Source organism: Ursus arctos, unplaced genomic scaffold, assembly GCF_023065955.2.
Source record: "Ursus arctos isolate Adak ecotype North America unplaced genomic scaffold, UrsArc2.0 scaffold_5, whole genome shotgun sequence".
NCBI classification, from domain to species: Eukaryota; Metazoa; Chordata; class Mammalia; order Carnivora; family Ursidae; genus Ursus; species Ursus arctos.
The window spans coordinates 35,922,418-35,933,039 of NW_026623067.1; the positions used below are offsets into that span (position 1 = coordinate 35,922,418).

A 10,622-nucleotide genomic window follows, 5' to 3' on the forward strand; every position below is an offset into this window, starting at 1 on the left:
GTCAGTTGGTAACCCGGACCCACATGAGAAGGAAGAGGTCAAGCCAGAGCAAACGGTCTACCAGTATTATCCACCCCCCTTCCTTGCGCTGATTGGTAGCCGCAGGCTTCGCTCTCTGATTGGCCGAACGAACGCAGCGCGTAATTTAAAACATTGTATCTGTAACAAAGGTGCGCCTCGTGGGTGGAGCTGTGCTCTCAGACGGCGAAAGTCCAGGTTCGGCAGCAGGGTGTGTGAGCCGGTACCAGAGCAAGAGTGAGTGTCGCGTCTTCGGTGAGTTTGCGGCTGTGCCGGAGCCCAGCTGCGGTACCAGTTCTTGCCCTCGCGGGATAGGCTTTTAGAAAGCGAAGGTGCCGCCATCCTTTCTTTTCTTTTTTTAATACCTCTGTCCTCCCTTGGGGGCTGAGTGAGGTTGGAGAAGGACCCCAAGGGAACTATACCACCTCCTCGATACCGGTGGGCGAGGCACCCTAATGAGAGTGTGGCCTGCTGCTTTTAGAGCGAGGTATCTGTTCATTCCTTTTGGCGGTCGGAAATGCCTAAGACTGGATTACGTGATTAACTCCTTCTCTTATCCCCTACCCCTGTACTGGCGTTTGAAGAGATAAGGGAGTAGGAATTCAGGCAGCGAGAGGAAGGTGTCCTGGGGCAAGGAAATTATTTCTTACCTAGAATTTGCAGCCCCTTCTGTCCCTTAAGGTTCTCCTCCCTACCCACTCTTGTCTCTTTGTAGACCTAAGCTGCCCCTGCTGTCATGTCGCAAGGGATCCTTTCTCCGCCAGCCGGCTTGCTGTCAGATGAGGAGGTTGTAGTCTCCCCCATGTTTGAGTCCACAGCTGCAGATTTAGGGTCTGTGGTACGCAAGGACCTGATATCAGACTGCTCGGTCATCTCCACCTCCCTGGAGGATAAGCAGCAGGTAAAAGAGTTGGACAGTGGCTTGGCAGCAGAAAGTGATATCCTCAGCCTACCATTCCATGCAGAATTAGTATGAGGTCAAAGACAACAGTCCCAGGGGTCTGAGAGATCAGTTCAAAATTAAGAGCACGAAAGGTTAAAAAAATGTAAATTTGTGTGTCCATAAGAACTATTATTTGCATTCCATTAATGAACCACTCTCACGTGCATACTCTTAGTCCTATAAGGGAAGGCTAATAGTTCTATCTTCTTCCCCATGAGGCCTAGTTGTGTAAATAATTTGCACAAGACCATACTGCCATTAAGTATGTTTTCAATATCAACTGTAGCTTCCATTTATGGAGACTTTATGCTAAGCTGGGGCTTCTCAGCTGCAGCATTATGAACATTTGGGGCCAGATAATTGTTTGTTTTAGGGGACTGTCTTGTACTTTAAGAGGTTTAGCAGCATACCTGGCCTCTACCCACTAGATGTCACTAGCTCCTTCCCACTGTGACAACCAAGAAACTGCCCCTGACAGCGAAATGTCCCTTGGCAGGGAAATGGCATTGGTTGAGAACAACTCTGCTAGAAAGTCTCCTCTTTTATAGAGAAAATTTCATGAGAACAGGAGCCTTGATAATGTCCCTGACTGTGGACAACCAGAGCCTTAGATTTCCCAGGCCATAGTAGACAGATCTCTAAACATCTGTTGAGTGAATGAAGTGAGTTCTATTATTAACCCAATTCTACAGATATGGAAACAGAGGCAGAGAATCTAAACTTGTTCAAGATGTCATACTTCTAAATGATGGAATTGGAACTCAAATTTAGGTGTTTTTTTTTTTCTTTTTCTTAAGATTTTATTTATTTATGTGACAGAGATAGAGACAGCCAGCGAGAGAGGGAACACAAGCAGGGGGAGTGGGAGAGGAAGAAGCAGGCTCCTAGCGGAGGAGCCTGATATGGGGCTCGATCCCATAACGCTGGGATCACGCCCTGAGCCGAAGGCAGACGCTTAACGACTGCGCCACCCAGGCGCCCCTCAAATTTAGGTTTGTCTGCCTCCAAGGTGCTTATGTTTTGCTGTAATACCACATGCTGATTTGCATACTACTTAACCAGTTCTGATTCAGAAAGTCAGTGTGGCAGGCCATGTTTCCAGGATACTGAAGACAGTGAAGGGTGATAAAGCAATGAAAAACCCCTGTGGGTTGGAGTGATTATGGAACTGTAGAGCAGCTAGCTATACAGACATTTGAGGTGAAGTGGGGATAATGTTAGCAGGAATCTCTGGAAATATGCTGTTTGCTCATCTCCTTGGAAGTAACTGCTGATTCCGGCCTGGAATTCTGTCACAGGTTCCATCTGAGGATAGTACAGAGAAGGTGAAAGTATACCTGAGAGTTAGGCCCTTGTTACCTTCAGAGTTGGAACGACAGGAAGATCAGGTGAGTGTCTGAGGAGGGAGGATTTAAGATGGAATGATGCAATACAGGAAACGTTCCCAGGATTGTTTCCTTCTGTGATTTTTTTTTTTTTTACCCCTTCTCAGGATTGTGTCCGTATTGAGAATGTGGAGACCCTTGTTCTACAGGCACCCAAGGATTCCTTTGCCCAGAAGAGCAATGAGCGGGGAATTGGACAAGCTGCCCATAGATTCACCTTTTCCCAGGTATGGAGGTACTGGTTTATGAACAAGGACCAACATATTAGGGGTAACTTTATTCTCTATTTAGAGGAGAAGCTTTTTACTTGACTGTGAGTTCCTTATATATGCATGTCCATAATTTGGGGGACTCATGTGCGAGTCAGTGCATCTAGTACTTTATGTGCATTAATTCCCAACATCTCCATTATTATTATCATTCTTGTTCCTGTCTTCCTGGTAAGGATACTGTGACTCAGTGAAGGTATGTTGCTGAATCCATGTAGCTAGTCGGTGGTAGAGTTAGGCCTTGCATCTAGAACTATCCATCTCCAAAGCCCACACTTGTGATTACTGTGTTGTCCCATCGTGTGTGTAGTCTGCTGCTACACACACAATGGCCTTGGAGGCTATTGAAGATCAGAGCCAAGGACCGGGGTAGAATCCCTCCATCCTTGATGGTACCTGGAAGTATTTGTTGATTTGGATGAAAGATGCACTGGCAGAGAGTGGTTTAGTCTTCAGTGTTTGGAGAGCAGCTGGCAGCACTGCAGGAAGAGGTTGCCTGAGTAAGCTTCAGAGCCAGTCACCCAGAAAGGGACACATCTGCTGGCTCTGTACAGGAGGCAAGTGGGAGATGAGGGATGGGCCTCTGAGAAATTGGGTCTGTCTCTAGATCTTTGGGCCAGAAGTGGGACAGGCATCCTTCTTCAACCTGACCGTGAAGGAGATGGTAAAGGATGTACTCAAAGGGCAGAACTGGCTCATTTACACATACGGAGTCACCAACTCAGGGAAAACCCACACAATTCAAGGTGAGTGAGTAGTAGGCCTCACAGAATTGCTGATTGGCCTGTAATGATGGATAATGATGCTTTTTGTTTTGTTTAAGTTTTTTTTATTTATTCATTTGAGAGAGAAAGATAGGGAGAGAGAGTGAGAGCAAGAGCAGGGGGAGAGGGGAGAGGGAGAAGCAGACTCCCCACTGATCAGGAGCCCAACACAGGACTCTATCCCAGGACCTTGGGATCATGACCTAAGCTAAAGGCAGATGCTTAACCAACTGAGCCATCCAGGTGCCCCTGTGATGATGTTTTCTTTGCCTTTTGATGCTTTCAATTTGGGAAGAGCGCTCAGCTGTCCATCTTTCACATGCTTCCAGGTACCATCAAGGATGGAGGGATCCTACCCCGGTCCTTGGCTCTGATCTTCAATAGCCTCCAAGGCCAACTTCATCCAACGCCTGATCTGAAGCCTGTACTCTTCAATGAGGTAATCTGGCTAGACAGCAAGCAGATCCGACAGGAGGAAATGAAGAAACTGGCCCTGCTAAATGGAGGCCTCCAAGAGGTGAAGTGCTGGTGTTCACAGAGGTGGGGCTAAGAGGACAAATCTGTGGAAAGTTTTGTGCTTATTTTCTCCCTGGGCCCCTCCAGGAGGAGCTGTCCACCTCCTTGAAGAGGAGTGTCTACATTGAAGGTCGGATGGGTACCAGCACCAGCTTTGACAGTGGCATCGCTGGGCTCTCCTCCAGTCATATGACCAGCAGTAGCCAGCTGGATGGTATGTACCATGACTGGGCTTTGTACCAAGTAACAGTAGAAACCCACTCCCTTGCTCCCAACGGCTGCCAGGGGTATAGACCAGAGGTTTCAGCCTAAGCTGCTCCTTCCAAGGCCACCGCAGGCCAAAGGGGAGATGGACTACTCTAGAGCTGTTGCCCTATACACTGGCTTCTTCCCCAGAAACGAGTCACCGATGGGCACAGCCAGACACTGCCCCTGTGAGTGTCCCTGCAAACATTCGCTTCTCTGTCTGGATCTCCTTCTTTGAGATCTACAATGAACTGCTTTATGACCTGTTGGAACCACCTAGCCAACAGCGCAAGAGGCAGACTCTGCGGCTCTGTGAAGATCAGAATGGCAATCCCTATGTAAAAGGTATGGGAAGGTGGGGAGCCTGCCAACAACCCTGAAACGGGATTTGGGAGAAACCTGGACAAGTTAGGTGCTCCCATCTTCTATATGCCTTTCTCTTTGCCTCAGATCTCAACTGGATTCACGTTCAGGATGCTGAGGAGGCCTGGAAACTGCTCAAAGTGGGTCGTAAAAACCAGAGCTTTGCCAGCACCCATCTGAACCAGAACTCTAGCCGCAGGTGAGTGGGCTATGGGAGTCAACTTTTTACTGTGTTCTAGGAAACAAGAGTCCTCCACCTGGTCATGGAAGATACACAGTGACTTTTCTTTTTTTCTTCATTTCCAGTCACAGCATCTTCTCAATACGAATCCTGCACCTTCAGGGGGAAGGGGATATCATCCCCAAAATCAGCGAGTAAGTTTTTCCATTTAGAAATGTGGGCTTCTGGGGCGCCTGGGTAGCGCAGTTGTTAAAGCGTCTGCCTTCGGCTCAGGGCGTGATCCCGGCGTTCCGGGATCAAGTCCCACATCGGGCTCCTCTGCTGGGAGCCTGCTTCTTCCTCTCTCACTTGCCTGCTGTGTTCCCTCTCTCGCTGGCTGTCTCTCTGTCACATAAATAAATAAAATCTTTAAAAAAAAAAAAAAAAATGTGGGCTTCTTGGTCATAAATGGTACTGGAAGCAGGGGTTAAGGGAGGTCCTCAGGGGAATTACTTCTGTTAGAGTCTTGCTCTGCTTCCTTGGGTACAGAGATCCTTGGTGGGTCCTCCCCTCCCCAGAGCTATATGAAGGGCTGGAAAGCTCATAACATGTGGGGTCCTTATGTCAGATCCTGTCCATCATTCAAGGTTGTCCCTCTGTGATCTGGCTGGCTCAGAGCGCTGCAAAGATCAGAAAAGTGGCGAGCGGCTGAAGGAAGCAGGAAACATTAATACTTCTCTGCACACCTTGGGCCGTTGTATTGCTGCCCTGCGCCAAAACCAGCAGAATCGGTGAGCTTCTGACTGTAAGCCGTGGGCTGGGATGGTCTGGAGCACTGCAGTTTGCTAAGAGACTTCCTGATTCTCACTGGGGATGGTGCTGGGATACTCCAAGGGCTGGAATTGTGCTCACAGCTCTGTTCTCTGATCCGCTGCTAGGTCAAAACAGAACCTGGTTCCCTTCCGTGACAGCAAGTTGACTCGAGTATTCCAAGGCTTCTTCACAGGTCGAGGCCGCTCCTGCATGATTGTCAATGTGAATCCCTGTGCATCTACCTATGATGAGACCCTTCATGTGGCCAAGTTCTCAGCCATTGCCAGCCAGGTAAGAAGCTGTAGGTGTAATGGTTGTGCTCAATTTGGGCTGGTACCTTTATTTAAGGAATCTACTAGGGACTAGTTATGAATTCAATTGATTTCCCACCTCCTCCCCACCTAGCTTGTGCATGCTCCACCTGTGCACCTGGGATTCCCATTGCTACAGTCATTCATCAAGGAACACAGTCTACGGGCATCTCCCAGCTTAGAGATGGGAGCTAAGACAGATCCAGGCCTTGATGATGACATCGAAAATGAAGTTGACATCTCCATGTATGGCAAGGAGGTGAGAATGCAAGAAAGCTCTGGGGTAGCAACTTGATGGCTATATATTTTCCACGCTGTCTTCCAGGTGGGCCTTTACCTTTGTAGGGCATGGACCTTCAGATCACTTCTGAACTGTGTGTCCCTCCAGGAGCTCCTGCAGGTGGTGGAAGCCATGAAAGCATTGCTTTGTAAAGAACGGCAGGAAAAGCTGCAGCTGGAGATGCAGCTCCGTGACGAGATTTGCAATGAGATGGTGGAACAGATGCAACAACGGGAACAGTGGTGCAGGTATCAGCTGGAGTGACCGCTCTGGGTCTGTCAACTAGACCAGAGGGTGGGGAATAGGGACTAGGATAGAGTTGTGCCTCAAGCCCTGTCCTCCCAACTCCTCAGAATCTTCACTCCCTTACCTCTTCTCTTTTTTAAAAAAAGTTTATTATGGGGGCACGTGAGTGACTCAGGTGGCTAAGCATCTGACTCTTGATTTTGGCTCAGGTCACGATCTCAGGATCGTGAGATGAAGCTCCCACATTGAGCTCTGCACTGGGCGTGCACCCCGCTTTAGACTCTCTGTCTCCCTCTCCTGTTGCCCCTCCCGCCACTCAGTCTATCTTTAAAAAAAACTTATTATTGAAGTATAATTGACACACATTAGTTCCACAAGTACAACCTAGAGATATGACAATTCTATACATTATTCAATGTTCACCACAGTAAGTGTAGTCACCATCTGTCAACCATACATTATTACAGTGTTACTGACTATATTCCTAATATTCTACTTTTCATCTCTGTGACTTATTTATTTTATAAATGGAAGTTTCTACCTTTTAATTCCTTTTAGCTATTTCACCCATTCCTCCCACCCCCTGCCCTCTGGCAACCACCAGTTTGTTCTCTGTATTTAAGTCTGTTTTTTAAAAAAGTCTGTGTTTTGGTTCGTTTTTTAGATTCCACATAAAAGTGAAATCATATGGTATTTTGTCTTTATCTGATTTCACTTAACATACTTTCTCAGTCCGTCCATGTCATTGCAAAGAGCAAGATTTCATTCTTTATGGCTGAGTAACATTCCATTGTGTGTGTGTGTGTGTGTGTGTGTGTGTGCACGCGCGCACATATATAAACCCCATCTTCTTTATCCATTTTTCTCCTCTGACAGTGAACATTTGGACACCCAGAAGGAACTATTAGAGGAAATGTATGAAGAGAAACTAAAGATCCTCAAGGAGTCACTTACAAGTTTTTATCAAGAAGAGCTTCAGGTGAGTTGCCCTGAAGCAGCCCCAACTAGCCACTGATTCCCATCACTAGCTTGTCTGATGGAAATAGATTTTATAAACTCTGGTAGGGCAAGAATATGTAACTCAGTTTTTTTCTAGTCTTTTTAGTACTGTATAGGTGTCATTCTTTGAATTAAGAGTTGGTTGACCTGGAAATGGCTTAAGTGCTAACAGGCTTATTTTTAAGATTTTATTTACTTATTTATTTATTTGAAAGAGAGAGAGTGAGCATGAGCAAGGGGGAGAGGCAGAGGGAGAAGCAGCCTCCCTGCTGAGGGCAGAGCCTGACATGGGGCTCGATTCCAGGACCCGGAGATTATGACCTGAGCTGAAGTCAGATGCTTAACCGACTAAGCCACCCAGGCACCCTGCTAACAGGCTTTTGAGGCATAACTGTCAGGGAAGGTTTTGTTCACTGTTCAGTCATCCGTTCCTGCAGGATTTGTCTGACTCTGGATGGAACTGTGCTCTCTGCTTCCCTCTTAGGAACGGGATGAAAAAATTGAAGAACTAGAAGCTCTTTTGCACGAAGCCAGACAGCAGCCAGTAGCCCCTCAACAATCAGGGTCTGAACTGTCCCTTCGGCGGTCACAAAGGTTGGCAGCTTCTGCCTCCAATCAGCAGCTCCATGAGGTTAAAGCTAAACTGGAACAGTGCAGAGCAGAGCTAAACTCCACCTCTGAAGGTAAGGAAGGAGAGAGGGCACAAAGCATTGGAGTGGTTCAGAGAACTGTTCTTCAAATTTTGGCCTCCAGACTCCCAACTCCATAATTTCCTCAACTCTGAGGTACATCCCCTGACCTTTCACTCTAGGATGCACATGGCCTCACTTTTTATATTTGCTGCAAGCTACTATTAATTTAGGTAAGAGGTATGTCCAAGGCTAGAAAGCCTACATACTGAAGTTTCTTGTTTCCTTCCCTCAGAACTACGAAAGTATCAGAAAATGTTGGAACCACCACCCTCAGCCAAGCCCTTTACCACTGATGTGGACAAAAAATTAGAGGAGGGCCAAAAGGTAATTTACACCTTTCTCTGTTACCAGGCTCTTACCTAAGGCAACTTCCAACCCTGTACCTGTGGTTTATGAGGACCAGGGTTTTTGTTTTTGTTTTTTTGTGCACAGTCCTGCAGAGTGTCTACTTCATTTAGCTGACTAGCCTTTCTAATTTTACTTTTCTTCAAACGGCTATCCAATTCCTTCAGTTCATTCTCCTGGTCGATCTTGGCCACAATGTGGTTCCTACTTTTCAGAATATAAGGCTGCTACGGACAGAGCTTCAGAAACTGGGTGAGTCTCTCCAGTCAGCAGAAAGAGCCTGTTGCCACAGCACTGGGGCAGGAAAACTTCGCCAAGCCTTGACCACTTGTGATGACATCTTAATCAAACAGGTTAGGGCTATATATCTCCTTCTCTCTCATCAGCCCACTCCAGAAAGAAGAATGAGAAGCAGAAAAAGGCAGAGATTTTTGGGCTAGTCCTGAGGGAGGGTAGTTTATCTTCTTTGCAAAATAAAATTATTTACTAAGTACAAGGTATTATGCTAAGTAATTTATAAGCAATTTCTATTATAACAACCCTATGGAAGTAGATATTATCATATTTCATCCAAAATGTAGATTTTAAGGGGTACCTGGCTGGCTCAGTCAGTAAAGCATGTGACTCTTATCTCGGGGTCATGAGTTTGAGCACCACATTGGTTGTGGAGCCTACTTAAAAAAATAAAACTATATTTAAAAAACAAAAAAAGCCAAAATGCATAGTTTAAGAAACCGTTATATTACCACTACGACAAAACACTAACAAGTTAGCTATGACAACTGTCAGTAAATGCACCCTGATTTGAGTGAAAAAAAAAAAAACTTAGAGTAAACAGCTTTTTTTTTTTTTTTTTTAAGTTTATTTCTTTCTGGTAATCTCTGCACTCAGCGTGGGGCTCAAATCTCTGCGCTCAGTCGCATGCTCTACTGACTGAGCCAACCAGGTGCCCCTAAACACAGCTCTTAATACATAGGCACTAGGGCTCTTGGAGGTCTAAGTAAACTTATTCAAGCTCATGCCATATATTAGAAATTGTCCTTCTATTCAGTGCTATTCGTTTGGGGCTTAGAGAAAATACCCGCTATTCAATAAGCTCTAACTTTAAAGAATTAAACTTTGTAAAAACAGTTGTTAGTAACTAAGTAGGAGATGGCATGTATTACCTTGCCCTTTAGTTTCTCTAATACACCAGACCAAACTGTTTTAACTTTATTCACCTTCCTTAGGATCAGACCCTGGCTGAGCTGCAGAATAACATGATGCTAGTAAAACTGGACCTTCGGAAGAAGGCAGCATGTATCGCAGAGCAGTATCATACTGTACTAAAACTCCAAGGCCAGGCTTCTACCAAAAAGCGCCTTGGTGCCAACCAGGAAAACCAGCAACCAAACCAACAGCCCCCAGGGAAGAAACCGTTTCTTCGAAATTTACTTCCTAGAACACCCACCTGCCAAAGCTCAACAGACTGCAGCCCTTATGCCCGGATCCTGCGCTCACGGCGCTCCCCTTTACTCAAATCTGGGCCTTTTGGCAAAAAATACTAAGGCTATGGGGAAGGAGAGAGCAGTCATTGCCCTGAGGCAGGTCACTGCTTGAGAAATAGGTCTCTTTTAAAAAGCTTTACCAATACCTGGAACTGTATCCAGAATGCAATATACAGACACTAGTTATTTTCCTCCCTTTTGTAATATAATCACCTATGTAATCTCATGCTTTTTTACTTATATGGTTTCTATGCACACAAAAAGTTATATTAAATAAACATATCGTTCACAGCTTTTGTGTTTTTTTCATGTTTTTTGTTTGAATTCCAATTTTAACAAATTCATTAAAACAGGACTTAAAAAACAGGGAAAAAATTGAAAATTAAACATCACTTGGGCCCCTTGGAACCTTGCACAGGAGTGGCAGTGGAGATGTGTAACTACTGTACAGCTAAGCCAAGAAAAGCTTTGTAAGAAATGAATTCAAGGGACATTAGATACTTTAAACCTTCCTTAATATAAAATGAAGTGTCATTCCTTAAGAGGTGAATGGGTAACAAACTTGTTCTGGAAACAGTAAAGGAAGGCTGGGCCCTGAGCTCAGAATAATCCATGGCATCTACAGTTCAAATTTATTACAGCGGACACTATAGTCATAACATATTACCTCCTACTGAATACACATGCACAGGCCTAAAACCGTCCAAGAACACAGCAAGAATGCTTCCTTTTACCTTATCTAAACAAGTGATGGCTGAAAAGAACCATTTTGTCAGAGATGAGGA

At 45.5% G+C, this 10,622-nt stretch overlaps 1 protein-coding gene across 2 annotated transcripts; it reads left to right on the forward strand.

The window, feature by feature from the left end:
* Nucleotides 1–130: 130 nt before the first annotated feature.
* On the forward strand, nucleotides 131–10,146 carry KIF20A (kinesin family member 20A). 2 transcript variants are annotated; one of them, XM_026508069.4, is made up of 19 exons: nucleotides 131–273; nucleotides 734–919; nucleotides 2,260–2,349; nucleotides 2,454–2,573; nucleotides 3,223–3,361; nucleotides 3,709–3,896; nucleotides 3,983–4,109; nucleotides 4,292–4,486; nucleotides 4,592–4,703; nucleotides 4,811–4,879; nucleotides 5,312–5,455; nucleotides 5,603–5,768; nucleotides 5,883–6,047; nucleotides 6,177–6,316; nucleotides 7,191–7,293; nucleotides 7,798–7,996; nucleotides 8,238–8,329; nucleotides 8,566–8,703; nucleotides 9,580–10,146. In XM_026508069.4, exons 2-19 carry the CDS (start codon nucleotides 755–757, stop codon nucleotides 9,895–9,897), a joined length of 2,670 nt encoding a protein of 889 aa, XP_026363854.1. In that variant the 5' UTR covers nucleotides 131–273; nucleotides 734–754; the 3' UTR covers nucleotides 9,898–10,146. The 2 variants fall into 2 exon arrangements, with proteins under 2 accessions (XP_026363854.1, XP_057163135.1); XM_057307152.1 differs by having other exon boundaries at nucleotides 151–255.
* Nucleotides 10,147–10,622: the final 476 nt, after the last annotated feature.

Excerpts from the sequence above, each read along its gene's own strand:
- KIF20A (XM_026508069.4), top strand. The coding sequence starts at position 755 with ATGTCGCAAGGGATCCTTTCTCCGCCAGCCGGCTTGCTGTCAGATGAG. Across the intron at positions 4,110-4,291 it reads CAGCAGTAGCCAGCTGGATG|AAACGAGTCACCGATGGGCA; the intron begins GTATGTACCATG and ends CTTCTTCCCCAG. Across the intron at positions 7,997-8,237 it reads GCTAAACTCCACCTCTGAAG|AACTACGAAAGTATCAGAAA; the intron begins GTAAGGAAGGAG and ends TCCTTCCCTCAG.